Source organism: Talpa occidentalis, unplaced genomic scaffold (genome assembly GCF_014898055.3).
Source record: "Talpa occidentalis isolate TD23 unplaced genomic scaffold, MPIMG_talOcc4v2.1 talOcc4.3, whole genome shotgun sequence".
Taxonomy (NCBI): Eukaryota; Metazoa; Chordata; class Mammalia; order Eulipotyphla; family Talpidae; genus Talpa; species Talpa occidentalis.
The window spans coordinates 102,392,441-102,416,179 of record NW_023603184.1 but is presented as its reverse complement, the minus strand read 5'-3'; the positions used below and the strand labels follow the sequence as shown (position 1 = coordinate 102,416,179).

At 38.0% G+C, this 23,739-nt stretch overlaps 1 protein-coding gene across 3 annotated transcripts in view; it reads right to left on the bottom strand.

Annotated features, from left to right (window-relative positions):
* Positions 1–8,229: 8,229 nt before the first annotated feature.
* Positions 8,230–23,739, bottom strand: part of HAT1 (histone acetyltransferase 1) — a 51,467-nt gene continuing 35,957 nt past the window's right edge. For all 3 annotated transcript variants that reach the window (XM_037523536.2, XM_037523537.2, XM_037523539.2), the window contains exons 9-11: positions 20,980–21,131; positions 18,424–18,540; positions 8,230–8,668 (exon numbers count right to left, since the gene is read on the bottom strand). In XM_037523536.2, coding sequence (XP_037379433.1) covers positions 8,501–8,668; positions 18,424–18,540; positions 20,980–21,131 — 437 coding nt within the window. In that variant the 3' untranslated portion in view covers positions 8,230–8,500. The remainder of the gene's footprint in view (positions 8,669–18,423; positions 18,541–20,979; positions 21,132–23,739) is intronic.

Below are 23,739 nucleotides of genomic sequence, written 5' to 3'. Positions count from 1 at the left end.
CTTTTGTTAAGTTGGAAGAGACAATACAGTTAAAAAACTGGAAAGGGCTTCAGAGATCACCTAATCCAACTCTAACACCACCCCTTCCAATTTATGATAAAGATAGTGAGGCGCAGAAAATTCATTGGCGAGACAAGTCATCCCTTTTTCAGCCTGTATACATCATAACACTGGAAGTAGGTTTTTTCTTTTTTTAAGATACATTGATTTATGCATACAAGAACTGGGGTACAGGCCAGAGGTGTGGGGGTGAGAGGACTCACCAGAGACAGAGCAGGGAACAGAACAGGCAGATTGGCTGAAATATACTGCTGAGGGGAGCAGCGGGCAAGTCAGGAGAGGTCTGCCATGCCATGTGGGTTGCTCCTTGGCTGGCTGGGATCGAACTGGTGCTGCGGATATCTTCAAAGGTTGCATCTTAACTCCTTGCGCCACCAAGGAGACCCTAAAATACAGTTTTTAAAAAACATTTATAAGACATTTGTCATAGCAACTTACATACTTGAGCTCTTCAGATATGCATAAGGGGTGGCATTACACTTTTATTGCATTATATTTCCCCACAGAGTTTGTGGAAAGCCTCCAAATTTGGACATGAAATTTTTCGAAGCTTTTGGTTTTCAAATTTTTCAAAGCTTTATTAAAATTTAAATTGTATTATTTTTTGAGGTAATGTTGGTTTACAACATCGCATGTGATTTAGGGGTATAGGTTCATAGCTCTTTAGATGCATTACACTTTTATTGCATTATATTTCCCCACAGAGTTTGTGGAAAGCCTCCAAATTTGGACATGAAATTTTTCAAAGCTTTGGTTTTACATTCAGTGTTTGTAGAGTCGTAGAACCGAGGTGTCAAAAAGTGGAGACAATTTGCTTTTGGTAGCAATTTCCCTAGATTGGTCCTTTTGCCAAATAAAGTGCATGGTTAAACTATAATTTCTTTGAGAATCAGTTTCCAAAGAAAAGGACTTTTGCTCCTTTTTTTTTTTTTTTTTTTTTTTTTAATAAAAGAAAGCTCTTTACAATCTTTTGGCAATTTTTGCTTCATGGAAGTCAGATGGAGCACAGTCTGTTTGAAGATGCCACTTAATCTAGTTTAGGTAAACTCGGTTTACAGCTTTATTTTATTTGATAATAATATGGTGCTTCAGTTGCTGAAAAATATATAATTTATATGTAACATATAATATGGTAATATTATTTAAAATTTTCTATCAAGGTTACAATGTGGTTTTAAAAACCGTGCAATTATATATAGCAAGGTTTACAGCAAAAAGCAGGTTCTCATCCTAACTTTGGTAGTATGATCCCAGACTCAACCACTTTGCTTTATTAAAATTTAAATTGTATTATTTTTTGAGGTAATGTTGGTTTACAACATCGCATGTGATTTAGGGGTATAGGTTCATAGCTCTTTAGATGCATGTTACCACAACATATCCATTGCTAAAGTACCCATAATTCTCCACCATTGTCTGGCCCTCTTTGCCTTTGCTCCCATCCCCCACCCTCCCTCTGGTAGTCTCAGCTCTACAAGGACACAACCACTTTGACCTGTTTTTGTTTGCAGATACTGCTCAAAGTCTGCCAACTATGGTTCATTATATTTGCACTCTTTCTTGTACATTACCCCCCACCTCTACTCCCCCACCTCACCCCTACCCCCGCCCAGGAGTTCATAATTTCCTATTCTAATTTGGACTATTTTTTAGATGTGTAATTCAGTTGCCACTCTCAGATTTCTTTTCATTGGAATCAGGTTAGTTTTACTATTTTACTCATCTTACATGCACTTTGATTTCACTCTCCTGCTAAAGTAGGTCTACAAGTAACTTCATCAGAAAGTGTGAGATAAATATTTTCGTGTCTTGGATTTCCAAAACCACCTTTATTTTACTCTTGTACTTGTTTTGATAGAGGACTCTAGATTCAAATAATTTTTTATAACCTTGTCACATTGTTCCCTTCTCTCTTTAGCATGAAGTTTGGCTTGCTAGTAAGAAGTCTAATGCTACTTGAATTCCCCCTCATCTGTCAGGTTCCATTTTCCCCTCTGAAAGCACCTAGGGTCTTTATTTGATGTTCAGTGTTCTGAAATTATTTTAATAATTAAGTCTACATGTATATCTTTGTAATTAGTGGTTTAGGTAAGTGGTTAAGAACTTGAGTCACAATGCCTAGGCTAAAATTATAGTTCTGCCACTGACTAGCTGTGTAACTTGGGTAAAATTACCTCCTTAGGCCTCACTTGAGCATTATCATGTGCCTGTGAGAATTGAGATGGTGTAATTGTTTATGTAAATATAAATGCTTAGCAGCTGGTAAGTGCTCAATAAATGTTAGTGATCATTTAATCTTACTCAACCTCCAGTGAACTCTTCCAATTTGAAGATTCATTTCTTCAACTCTGGGGAATTAGCCCCCTTTTTTTGGCAGTGTTCTGTTTGCTTTGCTTTTCTGAAACAAAATAAGTTGGTTATCATATTTCCCAAACTGACCCTCTGTTTTATCTTTTTGATATTCTGAGAAGTTTCTTTATACACTAACTTTCTGCTGCTTGAATTAGAACAGTTATTTTAGATTTCTAAGAGCTCTTATTAACCGATTCATCCTTTTTCATGGTGTTTTTTTCACATATACAATCTTTTCCAGTTTTTATTTTGAAAATTTAGAAAGATAAAAAGAATTATACAGTGAGCACCTGTATATACCTTCCACTTAGATTCAATAATTTAAAAAACTCTCACAAATGCTTGCTTGCTTTCTGTTTATATACACATCTATGTATGTATGCATGTATGTATGTAAAGGTAGCCTACCCACACAAATGTACTTTTATTCCAGACCATTTAAATGTAATTAGCATATTTCATGACTGCTCCTAAATATTTCAGGATGTGACTCTTAGAAATAAACACATTCTCTTATACAGTTACAACCTTATTATTGTAACTATGAAAATTAACAAAATTCCATAATATTTAAGCATCCAAATAGACATTTGTAGAGTCTCAAATGTGTGCAAAATGGCAAAACCCCCTGAAATGTAAAACACCCATACTCTTTCATTCAGCAACTCCATCACTGTCTTGCATACATACTCCCATATTTACAGAGTGTATACACAGGGATAGTCACTGCAACATTGCTTATAAGAGCTAATGTTAGGAAACAAGCTAAATGTCCATTACTGTAGGATTGGGTCACACACACTGAAATCAAACAGCTATTAGAAATGAAGTTGAGAGATCCAACAGTTTTTACAAATGAAGTTTTCTAATGTGAATAAAAGTGAGTTAAATTTAACTGGAGAAGATTCTACATATTCTGTTAAAACAAAAAATTAGATATTTGCAGTTAACGGAAGGATAGAGAAACTAGTGAAAGTAATCACCTCTGGAGAAGTGAATTCAGTGACTAAGGGGAAGGGAAAACAACTTCTTATCGAATACTCTTTTGAATTTTGTACTCTGTACATGATACATAATAAAAAAGGTGCTTAACATCAATGAACATTTAATCTCATGGAGAAGTGGTTTTCAACCAAGGGTGACTTTTGCCTCTCGGGGACATATTAGTGTTGAGACATGTTTGTCATAACTGGAGTGGGGATAGTGCTACTGGTGTCTAGTGGATAGAAGCAGGGGTGCTGTTAACCAGCCAACAATACACAGGTCAGCCCCATACAACAAAGTGTTCTCCTTGCCCAAAACATCCGGACCCAAATAGTGCTGAGTTTGGGAAGGCTTGCTATAGAGCAATTCTTCTGAATGTTAAAATTTGGGAAGAGAGAAATAAGATTAAAGGAAAGTCAAGTGCATGTGCCTAAGCATTCAACTCACTTTGCCTTTATTTCTGTGAAGGGAGATGGTTGGATAATCCAGTATACTTGATTTGCCTGGATTTTGGTGCAGTTTGGTACATTATCAAGTTTCTCCAACCTTAGTTCATGCTAATAATTTTAACTGCTGTAAATTTAATACACTAAATATGAAGTCAACTGAAGTCTAACTGTGGGTATATTGCCCATGTATGCACAGCACATGTACAACAGCATGCATTCTATATTGTTGGAAAATACTGGAAACCTAATAGGAGACTGGTGGAGTAAATTAGGGTATATCCATACAATGGAATATCATGCAGTCATTAAACAAGACAGTGCTAATGATCTCCAAGATTAAGTTTAAATGCAAGCTTTTATGTGGGAAGTTACCATGTACACATATATGTGACATATATATATAAGCACACACACATTTTTATATCTTATGCATATATCTCTGAAAGACATGCAAGATCAGCAGCAGCAGTTTCTGGAGTTTTTGGAGAAAATTTTCACTATGCCATTTTGCATTTTTGTATTACGTGCATACTACTTATTGAAAATGCCCTATGTACATATAGACAGTTCTGCCTAAGTCAATGGGTAAATGCACAGTATAACCCACTGTAACAATACAAGCAGAATGATATGCATTATCATAAAGATGTTAAAGAATTTGGAAAATAAAAAGTAGATATTGAACAAGTCAAAGGAAGCGAGGAATTTCTTTTTTTTTTTTTTTTTTAAATAGAGGCATGTTTTATTTATTTATTTATTTGTTTGTTTGTTTGGTTTATACATGCACTGGGTACAGTCAGAAGCGCGGGAGGGTGAGAGAATTCACCAGAGCCAGAGCGGGGAGCAGAGCAGGCAGAAGGACCCAAGTACACTGCTGAGGGGAGCAGCGGGCGGCAGGAGAGGTCTGCGCGCCATGTGGGACCCTCCTCCGGTGGCCGGGGAGCAGCCGGGGATCGAGCCGGCGGGGCGCCGCAGAGGCCGCGGGCAGCTTCGCAACCCAGCGCTCAACCGCTGCGCCACCGGGGAGGCCCGCGAGGAATTTCAATACTTCAATTGGGACACTACTAACTTATTACAATCAAACATCCTTTTCCCAATACCTTCTTCTCTAACATATCTAGAGGGCAGTGGGTTATTTCTGGTGACTAGGGCAAAGGTCATGCAAATGAGGTATTTTTCAGGTGATGGATAAAAAGCTCCTCTTATAAAGAGGAACTTTCAGGGCGTCCCCGGTGGCGCAGCGGTTAAGCGCTGGGTTGTGAAGCTGCCCGCAGCCTCTGCAGTGCCAGTTGGATCCCTGGCTGCTCCCCGGCCACTGGAGGAGGGTTCCGCATGGCGCGCAGACCTCTCCTGCAGCCTGCTGCTCCCCACAGCAGTGTACCTTGGTCCTTCTGCCTGGTCTGCTCCCTGGTCTGGCTCTGGTGAATTCTCTCACCCTCCCGTGCTTCTGACTGTACCCAGTGCTTGTATAAATAAATAAATAAATCTTTAAAAAAGAGGAACTTTTAGTGGGTGGGCTCTACCCACTAAGACTTGGCTGACCTCCATGATGGATGATGAGATGGAGCCATGGAAGTCAGAAGTTCTGGCTTTGCGACTAATTCATAGTAAGTGAACCTCTCAATCTATTGTCTATAAAGTGTAGATCCAAAAAGACAAAATTTAAAAAAGTGGACAATCCATATGAGGGAAAATATTTCATAAAAACATGAAAAATAGGGACCTCCCCGGTGGCGCAGCAGTTGAGCGCTGGGTTGCGAAGCTGCCCACAGCCTCTGCAGTGCCGGTTCGATACCTGGCTGCTCCACGGCCACCGGAGAAGGGTCCCACATGGTGCGCAGACCTCTCCTGCCGCCTGCTCTGCTCCCCGCTCTGGCTCTGGTGAATTCTCTCACCCTCCTGCGCTTCTGACTGTACCCAGTGCTTGTATAATAAAATAAAAATAAAATAAAATAAATCTTAAAAAAAAAATGAAAAATACTTAGCCTTAGTAAAACGGAATATAAATTGGTGATTTTGTACCTACTGAACCAACAAAATGAACATCTAGTGCCATGAAATGCTGTTAAAACCAGTATACACAAGCCAGTCTAGAAAATATGGCATGTTCATGTAATAGCCATACATTCCTACCCTTTGACTCAGTAACTGCATTTCCCAGAAATGTATCTTAAATGATCACAGAATAAAATATATATAAAGACACTGATTCATTTGAATATTGTCTGTAACAAAATGTTGAAATGGACACATCAATGTGAGGTACTGTACACCTATGAAAACCATTTTGACCCTAGAAATGTTTTTCAAAAATAAAGTATATGTTCAGTGTATACACTGAGATAATACAAAAATATAATTTAGAAGAATTATGGCTATATTAATTATTGCTTGATATTGTTAAATTGGCTTTTAAATTCTAAGAAAAATCTTAAAAATCAATTTAAGGAATTAAACCAATTGATCTCTAAGGTCTGTGATTCTAATTATTATCTGATACGGTGTTCAGTGCTTTGCTATTAGCTTTTCTCTACTAGGCAAGGATGTGGTAATGGATCAAACTTCAGAATAGATAATGCTCTGGAACAGCAAGATGGGGCATCATATAGTGGTTTTTTTCCCTCTCATACAAACTCACATATAAACTATCAATTTTGTGTGATTTATAAAAATGGCTTACTTTAGACATTACCCCATATCTATACCTACATCTGAATACAAGACTGAGAAGATATAAAAAGGATAAACATAGATCTCAGAACAGGGAAATCATTCTAGTACAACCTCATTTTACAGATGAAAAATTGATGCTCAGAAAGGTGTTTTCTCAAACACGTTGAGAAAATGCAATTTGGAGAGGATGAGAAAAATAAATTAAGGATGTGGTGGGGGGGGGAGGATAAAAAAGAAGGGTAAAAGCAACAAGTAAATATAGTTCATGTATATTTGGATGATAAATGGCACCAAGTTTACCATATTAGGGACGGAAAGTGGCCACTAAGCCGTAAAGGGCGGCTGTGTTGGATTTCACACACGGTCCTACCCATCTGTCCTATTTAATTACCATACATAGGATGTGCACCTAAGTCCAAATGAAGGTAGAGCCTTTTAAGTCCCAAAGATTAATACTAAACCAGATCTTTATTCACAAACTGAACATGGAACATTGTCAAAAAAAAAAAAATAGACAAATTGGTGTCATATTGGCTTTTTCTGGTTTCCACATAAAAAGTATCTTGAAAGATTATTAAGATTATACTTCCCCTCCCCCTTAGAGTTCATCTTTAGGTATCAATTGTGAGTTTTCAATAAAAACTTTAAAAATTATTAGCTAATTCAAATGGAAAACAAATGGCTTTCATAGCTTCAGAAAGGATTTTAAATGAAGTTCACTTTATCTGTAACAAATTATGTACATACATACATATACACACTCTCAGAAATCAAGTCTTATCTGTATATAAGCTTCTGAGATGAGATGGTTTGAGATTTTTGAAACACTCATTTAGAATGAGGGGAGGCCTAGTACCACTGGTATGCTGGCACTCATATTATTTTGTCCCCAGAGGGTACCAATTATTTTGTTTCTATGTTTAACAGGTTTTACTGATGAAAAGCTGACCAAGGACAAGCTAGTGCTTGTCCAAATTGGGATTTTACCTTAAGCATTAACAAATCAGATTTTAAAAGTAAAGTTTAACTTACATTCTCTTTTTAATGTTATAAAATACCTGATTTACTGCCACACATTATAAATAGCAAGCTTTTACTTTTAATAATTTTATATCAAGCAATTTATACTCTACTTCTATAAAAATAAAATATATTAAGCAATTTATTATTACTTTGGTTTTTTTCTTGTTGGACTTCAACCATCTTGGTAACCTTAGCGCAAATTATAACAAGGATATATATATATATTTTTTTTTGAGGAATGTATATATATACATGTGTGTGTATATATATACACACATTCCTTATTGTACACAGATATATTTCAATAATAGTAAAGTGGATTTTTGTCTTACATTATTATTTATGAAATGTTTATGCTCATTTCTAAATTACCTTAATAATACTGATGCCAAACATTTACATTTTAGGTTGTATTTAGTTTAACTTCTCTCTTGCCCATCTTGTCGCCAATAAGCAGTTAATAGGTAATTTAAAACAAAACGAACAAAACCTATACCAGAAGCATTTCCTATTTAGAAAAATCATATAGGAAAAACAAGATTACAAGAAAGAAGTATTTAAAAAGTCATAAAATATCAGGGGCAAAGTATGAGAGGAATGATAAAAGCTTAAAATCTAAGGTTTTATAAAACAGACTGGAAAAGTTTATCATAAGTATTTAAGAATCATATCACACATTAACATATCACAACTAAGCATTTATTATACTGTTTAAGAAGGAAAGCAATTGCAGTGGTGTTTCAGAAGCTATATCTTTTTTAAAATGTTATATATGCGTATAGACTCTAAACATTATTTTAAAATATACAATCTCTCCAAAAGAAAATATTCAACTAAAGATTAGATAACTTTTAATGTAACTAAATTGTTACAAGATTTTAAAATTAAAGTCATCATTAGATTTTTCATAACACAATGTACAGAAATTTGCAAACTTCCTGTACAGAGCAGTATAATCTTTACTCTTGAGCAAGGCGTTCAATAACACGTCGGTAATCTTCCACGAGTTCCTGAAAGCTTTCTTCCAGCTGTTCATGTTGCATGCTTATTTCTATTTGGTTCATCTGGTTTGTCAGTTCTTCTGGTCTGAGACATTTTCTCATTTTAGCAAGATCTCTCTGCTTTTTCTAAGCAACAAATACAATTATTGGTTAGACTAAGAAAGCTGATACATTTTACATTCTTACAATTTTAAGTCATTAATGTTAAAAATAATAATAGACTAGGCCCAAATCTGTCTCATACAGTTTTCCTCAAGGAAGCCTGAACATAATGTTAAGTATGAAGGAGTTAACCAAAAGACCTGGTATACGTATCAATTAATGGTAAATATAGAGGTGTAATTAATAGCCCCCTCTCCAAAGCATAATAGTGTATAGTCACTCAAATATTACTTTAATAAATGTATTTTTTTAAAGATTTATTTATTTATGCATAGAAGAGCTGGGGTGCAGGGCAGAGGTGCGGGGGGTGAGAGGATTAACCACAGAGTGGGGAGCAGAACAGGCGGATCTACTGAAATACACTGCTGAGGGGAGCAGAGGGCAAGACAGGAGAGGTCTGCTGTGCCACATGGGTCACCTCCCTGGCTGGGATCAAACTCATGCAGCAGTGGCTACGGATAGCTTCATAGTGCTGCGACTTACCCACTTGCACCACCAGGGAGGCCCTAAATAAACCACTTGCACCACCAGGGAGGCCCTAAATAAAATGTATTAACTGAGGAAAGACAACTAAAATGAAGTGCTATTATGCTTCATTTCAATATTCAGTCAATCAATTTTTAATTCTAAGCTGGATTTTCCCTGCCAATATGCTCACTTCTAGTTTCCTTACCCAGGGATATTTTTATGGATCATACATTTTTTTTAAAAGATTTTTATTTATTTATACAAGAACTAGGGTACAGGTCAGAGGTGCGGGAGGGTAAGAGAATTCACCAGAGACAGAGCAGGGAGCAGAACAGGCAGATGGACCTAAGACACTGCTAAGGGGAGCAGCGGGTGAAGCAGGAGAGGTCTGCCATGCCATGTGGGTTTCTCCCTGGCCGGCTGGGAATGAACCCTTGCTTGAGAGGCTGCGGACAGCTTTGCAGTGCGACGCTCAACCTGCTGAGCCACCAGGGAGGCCCGAACATACATTAATTTTAACATGAACTGATGGATGAATTTCAGAAAGATAAACCAAAAATGGTCACACTTATTTATTAGCGCATATTAAGTATTAAGCTTCAGACTACATTATATTATTAAACACTTCCTATTTTACTAAGATGGAGTTTGCAATGAGGAGCTTGCAATGAAGAGTCCAAATTTTAAGCTGGACATTGCGGCAGAACAATACTGTTAGTAATAGTGAAGGGACTAAATGACCGAGTTAGCAATTACTGTAAGAGTTCAAGTGAGAGATGATGAATACTTAGATTAAGTCAGTAACAGCAGAGATGGAGGAGGGGACGGGGCAGATTTAGTGGAGAAAATATTGGATGATGTGGAGAAGGAAGAATGAAGACAGATTCCAAGGTTCCTGGGTGGGTGGCAACAACACTGCACTATATGAAAATCTTATACATTTCAGATAAGCCATTCTAGAATATTATATCAATCCTCTTTTATTAGAGCACATAATAAAGAGCTAATCTTACATAGAGATACGAAATCACATATATTAACTCATGTAATCCTAACAACTCTATGAGATAGGTATTATAATTTTCTTAAATTGATAGAGGGAAAATAAGGAATATAAGAGTTTAATAACTTGTAGTAAACTGAGAAGACAGGATTTAAACCCTAAAGGTTTGATTTGAAGTCTTTATTCTTAGTCCCTACATTTAACTGCCTTTCAGAAGACAAAAACAAAAACCCTAAAAACTAATAAAATATCCCTTAGGGGGCCTCCCTGGTGGCGCAAGGGGTTAAGATGCAACTCTATGAAGCTATCAGTAGCCCACCACAAGTCTGATCCCTGGCCAGGGAGCTACCCACATGGTACAGCAGACCACTCCTGTCTTGCCCACTGCTTCCCTCAGCAGTGTATTTCAGTAGATCTGCCTGTTCTGTTTCCCACTCTGTCTCTGGTGAATGCATTTACCCCCCACACCTTTGGCCTGTACCGCAGTCCTTGTATGCATAAATAAATAAATCTTTAAAAAATCCCTTAAAAAGGAACTGTAATAATTTTAGATTATTGAGCAAAATGTCATGATTACTCCTTAAAAAGCTCAAAATCAGGCTATATTTATAATCACAAATATTTCTAAAACAAGGCAACAAAGTTTGGAGGTAAGTCCTTACTGAATTAAGTTATTACACTACAAAAAAGATTAGACCTAAATTCATGGGGCGAAGTAAATGAGACTACTATAATCAGAAAGAAAAATCATTAATCACATTGATATAAAATGAACCCTAAAGCACTGTTTTTCAAACTTGAATGTGCACACAGATCACCTGGAGATTTTGTTAAAATGCAGGTTCTGATTCAGTAGGTAGGGATGGGGTGAGATCTGCATTTCCAGCAAGTTTCCAGGTGCTGTTAATATTGTTGATCTACTGACCACTGACCACACTGAACATTAGTCCTAGGGAACTGATGGGAAGTCAGATGTATTGCTTCTAAGGCCTGGAAGGATGGACAGTGTAGTCTTACTCTTTGATCATGTAGATGATAAATGCTTTTGTGCTCTAAGTTAATTATCCTGCCAAGAGGCATGGCTACCCTATGGAAGAGAATCTTACTTGAGGAAATAGCTCAGGAACTAAAGGATCATGCATTAAAAATTATTGTGCTATGTGACAGGAATATAAGCTATTTTTTTCTAAATTACTAGTAATTTACCTAGTTCCCAGGTATTCTGTGTGCACATTTAAGTCTGAGAAGCTGTTCTTTAGAGGGGTATATATAAATATTATATACTATTTTTTTTATTTTTTAAAAGATTTATTTATGCATATAAGAACTGGGGTACAGGCCAGAGGTGGGGGGGGGATCACCAGAGACAGAGTAGGCAACAGAACAGGCAGACTGACTGAAATACACTGCTGAGGGGAGCAGCAGGCGAGGCAGGTCTGCTGCGCCATGTGGGTCACCTCCCTGGCTGGGGATCGAACTCAGATGCATTAGTTGCGGATTGCTTCATGGTACTAAGACCTAACCCCTAACAGCACCAGGGAGGCCCCTATAGAATACATTTTTAAAAAATAACTTTAAAAAGGGCTTCCTTGGTGGCTAGGGGTTAAATCTCAGCACTATCACCACCTCGACCTGAGTTTGATTCTTGTCCAGGGAGCTAACCCACATGGCACAGCATACCTCTCCTGTCTCACCGCTGCTCCCCTTAGCTATGTATTTCAGTAAAATCTGCTTGCTCTGCTTCCCACTCGTTTCTGGTGAATCCTCTCACCAACCCCCCCACCTCTGGCCTATATCCCAATTCTTATACACATACAAAGATAAATCAATCTCTTTAAAAAAGAAAAAAACAAACTTTTTAAAAAAAAAAACCTCAAAAACCCAGATTTGGGCCTCTCTGGTGGTGCAAGGGGTTAAGTTTCAGCACTATGAAGCTATCGGCAGCCACTGCAGCATGAGCTGGATCCCTGGGCAGGGAGCTGGCATAGCAGACCTCTTGTCTTGCTGGCTGCTACCCTCAGCAATGTATTTCAGTAGATCCTGGTCTACTCCCCACTCTGTCTATGATGAATCCTCTCACCACCCCCTGACCCCTGCACCGCTGGCCTACACCTCAGCTCTTGTATGTGTAAATAAAATAAAGTTAAAACAAAATAACCCCAGATTTGGGGAACACCCATATCTAGCAAGTGACATTGGAAATAGAAATGAAATCCTGAAAGGTAGAACTCCTTAAGGTTGTAATGGACATTCTATTGGCTTCAAAATAGTCAGCCCCTCCAAATTAAAAAAAAAAAAAATTTTAATTTCTTCATAGGCAAGGGCTATTGATAATTTTTAATGCAGACAAATTAAGATAATAATGTCAATTTATTAATATAAACATTTGGCTTATGAATCCATTTCAGAAAATAACCTTTTATTCTTGCCTAGTTTCACATATTCCAAAAGCATTTTCAAATATAATTTCAAAAATGCTATGCTGCTAAGGGCTCCGTGCCTTAATTTCCATCTGCTGAAATAGTTTCTTTTGGGAAGTACAGAAATAATGTTCTTTTTTAAGAATTTAAAAATGACATGGAGATATATGAATTCCAATGACTTCACCAAAAACATCTTTAATTATATGTACACTGTATTGTATTTCTTTCTGTTCAGTTTCTCTCTGTGGAGGTATTTCCATTCTATGGAAGAGGAGCCTAATACCCAAATGTTAATAAACTGTAAAAGCCATACAATTTGTTAAAGAACCTCAAAACTGGGTTTCCTGATTCCAAATCCAATAATATTAAAACAATGATTCTAAATTTTATATCTTTAAATGAATTATGAATTTAAAATATGCCTGTGAAACAATATAGACGCTTTAATGCTAAAACCAAGCAGCTGCATTAAATTTTAGCCAAATTGTTCAGATTTATGTTTTCGTGAAGACCTGAAAATTACTTCTGTACTAGATATAGTTTCTTTTTATGTTTTAAAAAATGAGTCCATGGGGCCTCCCCGTTGGCGCAGTGGGTTGAGCGTAGTGCTGTGAAGCTTTATGCTGCCTCTGCAGGGCAGGTTCAATTCCTGGCTGGCCAGGGAGATACCCACAAGGCATGGCAGACCTCTCCTGTCTCACCCACTGCTCCCCTCAACAGTGCTTTTGGTCTGTCTGCCTCTTCTGCTCCCAACTCTGGTGAATCCTCTCACCCTCCCGTGCCTCTGGCCTGTACCCCAGCTCTTGTATAAATAAAATAAATCTTTTAAAACAAAAAGAGTCCAGGGCCTCCCCTGGTGGCGCAGTGGTTGAGCACTGGGCTGTAAAGCTGCCGCAGCCTCTGCAGTGCCGGTTCAATCCCCGGCCGCTGGCAAGGGTCCTACATGGCGCGAAGACCTCTCCTGCCGTGCCCGCTGCCTCAGCAGTGTATTTCGTCAGTCTGCCTGTTCTGCTCCCTGCTCTGGCTCTGGTGAATTCTCTCACCATCCCGCGCTTCTGACTATACCCAGTGCTTATATAAATACATACATACATACATACATACATACATACATACATACATACATAAATAAATAAATCTTAAAAAAAATTTTAAAAATGAGTCCAATGAATACAGGCTATTTTTATCTCTTTTGGCACTGATACAAATTAATTATCTGTATTTAAAGAACTTTTTAAAGCAAAGTACAAGTAACTTCAATTTCTAACTAATTTCTTAATGGGAGAGCATGTTTAAGCTGATATGTAAACTTGATACCTCAAATAAATGAAGCACGGAATTGGTGAGCTTTACTGTCACTAAATAAAAATTACTTCATACCTCAGTAGTGTAGTCCTAGGTATTTACCCAAAGGACACAGAAACATTAATTTCAAAGGGCACCTGTACCTCTATGTTTATTGCAGCACTATTTACAATAGCTAAGCTATGGAAACAACCCAAATGCCCCAAAATAGATGACTGGATCAAGAAGATGTGGTACAGGGCCTCCCCGGTGGCGCAGCAGTTGAGCGCTGGGTTGCGAAGCTGCCCGCAGCCTCTGCAGAGCCAGTTCAATCCCCGACTGCTCCCGGCCACTTGAGGAGGGTCCCACATGGCACACAGACCTCTCCTGCTGCCCGCTGCTCCCCTCAGCAGTGTACCTCGGTCCTTCTGCCTGCTCTGCTCCCCGCTCTGGCTCTGGTGAATTCTCTCACACTCCCACGCTTCTGACTGTACCCAGTGCTTGTATAAATAAATAAATAAATCTTTTAAAAAATAAAAATAAAAATAAAAATGGTCTTATTACCTAAAGCAATATGCAAATTCAATGCAATCCCTATCAAAATCCCAACAGCATTTTTCACAGAAATAGAATGAAAAATCAAATTTGGAATTACCAAAGATGCCAAACAGCCAAGACGATCTCACTACAAAGAAATAGTAATCAAAACAATCTGGTACTGGAATAATACAAAGATTAATGAATTTTAGAACCAAGAAATAAACCCACGTTATGTACAGACAACTAATTTATAACAGAGGAGCAAGAGTATACAATGGAATAAGGAAAATCTCTTCAAATGGTGTTGAAAAAACTGGGCAGCTACAAGCAAAAGAATTAAGCTAGACGACTTTCTTTTACCACACAGAAAATATGATTCCAAATAGATTAAAAACTTATAAGATCTGAAACCAAAAAATACATAGAAGAAAACAAAAGCAATAAAACCTCCTTCACATCAGTCTTAGAGATGTTTTCGGGTATTTGACTCCAATAGCAAGGGAAACAAAAGCAAAAATAAACAATGGGAGTATATCAAACTAAGAAGCTCTGCAAAGCTAAAGAAACAATCATTAAAATGAAAAGGCATCCTACTGAATGGAGAAGGTATTTGCAAACCATATATCCAACAAAGGGTTAACATCCAAAATATATAAAGAACTTCTGCAAATCAGCAACAAAAACCAGCACTATTAAAAATGGGTGAAGTATCTGAATAGACACCTCTCCAAAGGTGACATATATATAGGGCCAACAGTTATAAGAAACAATGTTCATCATCTCTTATTATTAGGCAAATGCATGTCAAAACAATGAGATGTCACTTCACACTTGTGAGAAAGGCTATTATCCAAAAAATAAAAAACAAGGGTGAGCAAGGATGTGAAGAAAACGGAATCCTTGTGCACTGTTGGTGGGAATCTAAATTGGAAAGCAGTATGGAGATTGCTCAAAAAATTAAAAATACAGGGCCTCCCCTGGTGGCGCAGTGGTTGAGCGCTGGGTTGCAAAGCTGCCTGCGGCCTCTGCAGCACCGGTTCGATCCCCAGCTGCCATGAGGGTCCCACATGGCGCGACAGACCTCTCCTGCCGAAGCCACTGCTCCCCTCAGCAGTGTATTTCATCACTCTGCCTGTTCTGCTTCCTGCTCTGGCTCTGGTGAATTCTCTCACCCTCCCGTGCTTCTGACTGTACCCAGTGCTTGTATAAATAAATTAATTAATTAAAAATTAAAAATACAAATACCCAATGATCCAGCTATCTCACTTTTGGGTATTTGCCATAAGAATGTGAAAATAGGGCCTCCCCGGTGGCGCAGCGGTTGAGCGCTGGGTTGCAAAGCTGCCCGCAGCCTCTGCAGCGCCAGTTCGATCCCCGGCTGCTCCCCGGCCACTGGAGGAGGGTCCCACATGGCGCGCAGACCTCTCCTGCCGCCCGCTGCTCCCCTCAGCAGTGTACTTCGGTCCTTCTGCCTCCTCTGCTCCCTGCTCTGGCTCTGGTGAATTCTCTCACCCTCCCGCGCTTCTGACTGTACCCAGTGCTTGTATAAATAAATAAATAAATCTAAAAAAAAAAAAAAGAATGTGAAAATACTAATGCAAAGAGATATATGCACCACCATTTCATTGTAGCATTATTCACAATACCCAAGAGTTGGAAACAACCTAAATGCCCATCGGTGGGTGATAGGATAAAGAACATGTGTTGTGAATACACAGTATCAATAGAATACTATTCAGCTATAAAAATAAGATGAGGGCCTACCTGGTGGCGCAAAGGGTTAAGACGCAACCTATGAAGCTATCTGCAGCCACTGCAGCACGAGTTTGATCCCTCAGCCAGCCAGGGAGCTGCCCACATGGCGCAGCAGACCTCTCCTGCCTTGCCCACTGCTCCCCTCAGCAGTGTATTTCGGTCAGTCTGCCTGTTCTGTTCCCCACTGTCTCTGGAGAATCCTCTCACCCCTCCCCACACCTCTGGCCTGTACCCCAGTTCTTGTATGCATAAATAAATAAATCTTTTAAAAAAAAGATGAAATCTTGCCATTTACAACAATATGAACGGACTGGAGTGCATTATGTTAAGTGAAATAAGATGAGGAAGAAACTATATGATTTCACTCATATGTGAAAGATAAACGAAACAAGGGCATCCCTGGTGGCGCAGGGGTTAAAGACACTATCAAGCTATTGGCAGGCACTGCAGTATGAGTTCGATTCCCTGGCCAGGGAGCTAACCCACATAGTGCAACAGACCTCTCCTGTCTCAGCCACTGCTCCCCTCAGCAGTGTATTTCAGTCAGTCTCCCTGTTCTGTTCCCCGCTCTGTCTCTGGTGAATCCTCTCACTCTGCCATACTTCTGGCCTACACTCTATTGTTCTTATATGCATAAATAAGTATTTTTTTAAAAATGAAATGAATAAACAAAACAAAAATAAACTTGAACTATAAGAACAAAACAGTGGTTATAGAAGGGAAGGGGGAAAAGGGCTGGGTAAGTCAGGTAAAAGAGTTTAACTGTATGTTGAGGAATAAAAACTAGACCTGGGAATGGTGAACATAATGGAGTATATACAAATGTTGATTTATAATGCAGTATATTTGAAACCTATATAATTATATAAACCAGTGTTACTTCAATAAAAGTATTCTAAAATGTAGCAACCATGTTAGGTGCTTGATAATGATTTGTTGAATAAATTAACAAATATTCTTCCCCATCAGCTCACTGTCCAGCTGCAACTATCATAGCAAGTCCTGTGCACACATGTTGGCATGGACATTATCTACTTGATAATGACCAAATGATGATGATGCCAAATCTGATCTGGAAGGGGAAATTTTCTAGTTAGAGGAAAATAAAGGGGATTTTAGAGAGGGAGAGGGGAAAGGGAAAGCAGAATGAAGGTTGAAAAAAGGAGGGTAAAGAACACTTAAGTTGCAACCTCACCTATGGTAAATTATAGAAGTCACAAATGACAATCAAGGCTATATTTAAAAAGAAGAAGAAAAGACTGAATACACATGAAAAATGGGAAAACAAGAGAAGAGGAAAAAACAAACAAGGTAATTTTTCAGGGAAAAACCCAGATTTTCAAAAGATGCATACAATTTATTTATTTATTTATTTATTTATTTATTTATTTATTTATTTATTTATTTAAAGATTCATTCATTTATTTATTTATCCAAGCACTGGGTATAGTCAGAAGTGCGGGAGGGTGAGAGAATTCACCAGAGCCAGAGCGGGTAGCAGAGCAGGCAGAAGGACCTAAGTACATTGCTGAGAGGAGCAGTGGGCGGCAAGAGAGGTCTGCGCACCATGCGGGACCCTCCTCCGGTGGCCGGGGAGCAGCCAGGGATCGAACTGGCGCTGCAGAGGCTGTGGGCAGCTTTGCAACCCAGCGCTCAACCGCTGCGCCACCGGGGAGGCCCAGATCCATACAATTTAAAGGAAAAACTAACCACGGCAGACTATCCTTGGGGTTAGTTTTTATTTTTTTAAAGTTTTTTTTTTTTTTTTTTTTAAGATTTATTTATTTATACAAGCACTGGGTACAGTCAGAAACGCAGGAGGGTGAGAGAATTCACCAGAGCCAGAGCGGGGAGCAGAGCAGGCAGAAGGACCGAAGTACGCTGCTGAGGGGAGCAGCGGGTGGCAAGAGAGGTCTGCGCACCATGTGGAACCCTCCTCCGGTGGCCGGGGAGCAGCCGGGGATCAAACCAGTGTTGCAGAGGCTGCGGACAGCTTCGCAACCCAGCACTCAACCGCTAGCCACCGGGGAGGCCCTGGGGTTAGTTTTTAAATTAATGAAAACAGATTTATAGCTTAGATTAGAAAATGATAACAGTGATAATCCTTACAACTAACTGGAAGAATATCTTCACTTTTGTAAAAGTTATTTAGCAGTGATTTGGCCTTCCCATGCACTGGCATTTGCTCACCTTCATATTTTAAAGAGTAACAACAACTTAACACTTAAGACTATTGAATGTCCTACCTTATATGGGCTAATTAGTCTTCTTTTAATATCTAGTCGATAGCTTCTGTATTGTTCAGCATCACTCATGTCAGTTACCAGTAGTCGAAGAATTTCATAAACACGTCTAGCATGTTGCTAATGAATGAAACAACAAAATGACCATTTTCAAATTATAAAACAGTGACACTTTCAAAACCCCCCCCACAATATTAAGTAACTGTCATGGGCTAGGAATTGTATTAAGTACCAGACAACAAGCAATAAAATATAGTCTGCCCTCAATTAGCTGGTAGTCTAGTGGATAACAAATGGCTGAATTATGATTAATGATAGAACTCTGCAGGGGATGTTATGGTAGCAAAGCCTGGGAGTTAGGGAAATGTTAGGGTTCCTGGGGGAATAAAATCTGGGTTGAACCTTAAAGGGAAGGGATTATGCATTCTAGAAAGAGGAGAGAGCACTGTGTGAATGTGAATATATTTGAGTGTCTGTATATGCATGTATACATGTGTGTGTGGTACAGAGTAGTTTGATATTGTCAGAGCATAAAATAAGGAGTACGAGTACCGTGAGAATGACATAAGAGCAGAGAGCCTTATAAACTGAGTTTAAGAGCTGGGATTTTATCTTATTAGGTGCCAATTTAAATAAAGGTATGAGTCAAGTGCACAGATTTGAGTTTTAAGTAAAGCGTTTTCTCAGCTACACAGAAATAAATGGTAGCAAAAAAGAAGGACAGGTAGACTGCTTAGGAAGCTGAGCTATTAAATCAGGCAGAAAATGAGAAGGGTATACCAGAAGAAGAATGCTAAGGGAGCAAGGATTCTACAAATAGAAAAGAGAAAAGGTTGGTTGTGGAGAAGGGTGTAAAATGATAGTTTTTCACAGGTAAGAGAGATTTAGGAGTCAGGAGAATACAGACAGTTAAGGAAATTCTAGTCTAAGGGTATTTAAGCAATATTAGTATATAGACAAGAATTAAAACCACAAGGTTGGTTAAGATCACCCAGGAAAAGCATACACAGTGAAAAGAGGGTACAGCTAAGAACCCTGTAGTGTAGTGACAAATAAAAGGACAGATAGAGGACAAAGAAAAAAGTCAGAGAAATAATAGAACCAGGATGCTTTGGTTTCACTGAAGTCAGAGGAATATCCTAAAGTTTTTTGTTCATGTTATTTCACTTACATATTTATTGGGGAAAGGAGGAGAGTTCAGTTATATCTGGGTAGATTAGGAAGATGATATTTGAACTTTCTGGAGCTAAGCCTGAAATAAATGAGTACTATCTGTCCAGAAGAAGATGGAGAAATAGAAGCGGTATCAGGACGAAGAGAATAGTATATGTAAAGGAAAGCAAAAGGAACAAAGATATGTCAAGAGGTTGAGTAAAACCAGAGCAAATAGGAAAATGGTAGGAAGTGGAAGTTATTTAGCAAGGTAACCAGGGTCCAGATTATGATGGGCTCGGTATGTCATGCTAAGGAGCTAAGTTCCTTTAAGGAAAAAACATGATATTTAAAAATAATGTGAATTACTTCTCGGCCTTTTGGCTAAGATCAAGTGTAGAAATAATGTGTTCATATTCCCGTTCTCTTAAAAGCTCAGCTGTTAAATAAATTCTCATAATAAATTCTCATTTAATAAATAAAAGTACAATATAATCTGGAAATATAAATTATCTCTAAAATATGTATTTTATCTTAAAGTCATGAAAGAGACTATGCAAAGTTTTATTTCAAATTGAGTTGTTTATTAAAGGTCAGTAACAAGTAAACCTTTGGTATATAGTTTTGGAATTAAGAAGCAAAATCAGATTATAGAGATTTAGGTGAGATTTTCCTGGTAGAATGAGTAGGATGAAAAGAAATGATGAAGAACTTTGGGAAGAATTATATTTACGGAACATACAGAAGAGTAGAAGCCAGTGAAAGTATCTCAAAACAGATGATCACAGTGATGAATGCAACACGAGGCATTTTTGAAGCCTAGGAGGTGTACTTATCAAATGCTAGTGTTTATTATTGGAATACCATTTATCTCACATACTTTCATAATTCAAATCCTACCCTTTGCTTCAAGGTTTAGATCACATGAAATACTCTTTCATTCCCTTGCGAGCGTTAATGAATTAACCTCCTTTGAACTCCCATGTTTTTTTCTGCACCTAATTTAAGATATTTACTGCTTTACAAATCAAACACAGACATAAAGTAAAAATTGTTTTACTCCAACCCTTCTCCCACCAGTCAGTCTCTAGGGTATTAACTGCTTTACCAGTTTAAATAAACATTTTCTTAAAAATAAATATAAGATCCTACAATTCATCTTTGTTCTGCTAGTTGTATTTAATATAGCCACAAAATCTATTAGGTAACTAAATCGCCCTAAGCCAGAGAACAAGTGGTAGAGTCAGATTTGAACACAGGCAATATGATTTCAGAACCTGGACTCTTAACCATTGCTACTCCTCGTGTATGTATTCTTAATGAACTTAACAGTGTTTTAAGTTATGTAATTTAAGTGAGAAAAAAAGTTCAAATTTAAAATGTTTTCCTTCTACAAAATAAAAATACCTTATTTATTTTGAATTTCTGTTGTGCCTCTATTGCCATATCTTCATTGAATCCTTGCATTAACTTTTCCCGGGAAAAACAGGGCAAGTCTTGACAAAGCTTCACAAGCACAAAATCTCTTAACTTCACATAGCTTTTAGAAGGATCTTCCGCTAAAGAAATAAGCAGAATAACATTTCCATTACCCAACATAATTTCTTCATCATTTGCAATCTCAATATACATTGTTAGGTTACAAAGGTAAATATTTTAAAAAGACGTATACCTATACAAAAGTGTGAAAGGATTATACAATATATAGTATATATATTGTATGTACAGTGTGAAAGAATTATTCCTTATAAATCAAATAAAAGCATTATTATCTTTGCCAAATAAAATTATAGTTGCAGTTTGTATACAAAGACATTAATATTATTTGTGAAATTAGAGTTAACCCTTTCAAATATAAAACTTTTGATTACAGTTATATTTTCAATTAAAGTAGTTATATAGGGGGCCTCCCCGGTGGCGCAGTGGTTGAGCGCTGGGTTGCGAAGCTGCCCGTGGCCTCTGCGGCGCCGGTTCAATCCCCAGCTGTTCCCCGGCCACCGGAGGAGGGTCCAGCATGGCCCGCAGACCTCTCCTGCCACCCGCTGCTCCCCTCAGCAGTGTACTTCGGTCCTTCTGCCTGCTCTGCTCACTGCTCTGGCTCTGGTGAATTCTCTCACCCTCCCGCGCTTCTGACTGTACTCAGTGCATGTATAAACAAAAAACAAACAAATAAATAAATAAAACATGCCTCTATTAAAAAATAAATAAATAAAATAAAGTAGTTATATAGGGCCTCCCTGGTGGCGCAGGTGTTAAAGAGAGCGCTATCAAGCTATGGCAGCCAGTGCAGCACGAGTTCGATCCCCAGCTGGCCAGGGCCAGGGAGCTAACCCACATGACACAGCAGACCTCTCCTGCCATGCCCCCTGCTCCCCTCAGCAGTGTATTTCAATAGATCTGCCTGTCATGTTCTCCACTCTGTCTCTGGTGAATCCTCTCACCTCCCATTCCTCTGACCTATACCCCAGTTCTGTTATGCATAAATAAATAAATCTTTTTTTTAAAAAAAGTAATCATATAAACGAGATTCAAGTTTAGAAAATCAATTCCAAAAGGAAGTATTTTCTCATAGATAAGAGTTCCCAGAGCTCAATTTATAACTTTTCGTTTTATCTAAGAATCATTATAATCTGCTAGACTTCTTTTAGCCAGTTTTTTAAAAAAAGCAATCTTTTTAATTTAGAAAATGAGAATATGATTTTGATACTTTCTTCACTGCTTATGAATAGCATAGATCTTCCTTTATGTTGTCTGTTATCTATGTGAAACTAACGAGAGGACAAAGAAAACATCAAAACTTGATGGGTAAAAAGATACTACACAGAGAACATGACTTTGAGGTCCACTTCTATCATTCATAGCTGCAGAACCTTGAACAAGTCACCTTACTTCTCTAAGCACTTGTTTTTCTGATCAGCAGATGGCTTGAAACAAAGAACATTTAAGTCTGAGCTAGGTCATGGATCATAAGACTTATAACATCAATATTTTACCAATTATTCAATGCAGTCCCTATCAAAATACCAGCTGGGGTTTTATTGCAGTTATTGCAGAAATAAACAAATATTCTAAAATTGTATGGAAATTCATGTAATCAAGAACAAAATTCCCTACCCCATTCATAACCACCTGACCACAGCCAGTACCCATTTTTAATCCCACCCACTGATCATCTCAAGAAACTTTTGTTTATTCTGCAGCACCTAGGAAAACATGGTCCACAAATGCAACTTATGTATTTGGCAGATTTACTTTGATATTCTCATAGAAAAAAAAAAGCCAACTCAGTAAACTAATCAAGCTACAGTAAACTAATGAAGATAGTGTGTAAGAAGAGACCTATATATAAATCAATTAAAGACCAGAACAAATCTTTACATTTATGGTCAACATATTTTCAACAAAGGTTGACCAAGGCAATTCAGTAAGAGAGAGGATAGTCTTTACAAAATATGATGCCGGGACAACAGCATAACCACATATAAAAAGATGAATTTAGAAATTTATCTCACATCAGACATTAAGATTAAATCATAGACACCTCAATGTAAGAGAATGGGGATGGAGACTCACTACAAATGGACATGAGATTTTTTATAATGGAAATATTCTAAAACAGGCAGTTCTGTAGTGATAACTGCAAAACTGAACAGATGTACTAAATATCACTGAACTGTAAAACAAAATGGGTGAACTTTATGGTATAGAAATTATAACAGTAAAATTGCTTTAATTATATAATTACTAAGTATAAACTTTTAAGCAAGCATTTCTTTATTTATTTTTAAAGATTTATTTATTTGTGCATACAAGAGCTGGGGTGCAGGCCAGAGGTCCAGGGGGGTGAGAGGATTCACCAGAGACAAAGTGGGGAGCAGAACAGGCAGACTGACTGAAATACACTGCCAAGGGGAGCAGCAGGCAAGACAGAAGAGGTCTGCTGTACCATGTGGGTCAGCTCCTTGGTAGGGGATCGTTGAACTCATGCTGCAGTGGCCCCTGCAAGCATTTCTTTAAACAGATGTTTAAAAGTACTACCAGATGAGGGAAAGCTTGTCAGTTTTTCTAAGTATACCTTTTTCTAAACTGGTCTACAAAAAGAAATGTTTTCTTAGTTCAGTTTAACAAAACTTAGTAAAAGTTTAAATAACTAATATAACCTCAGAG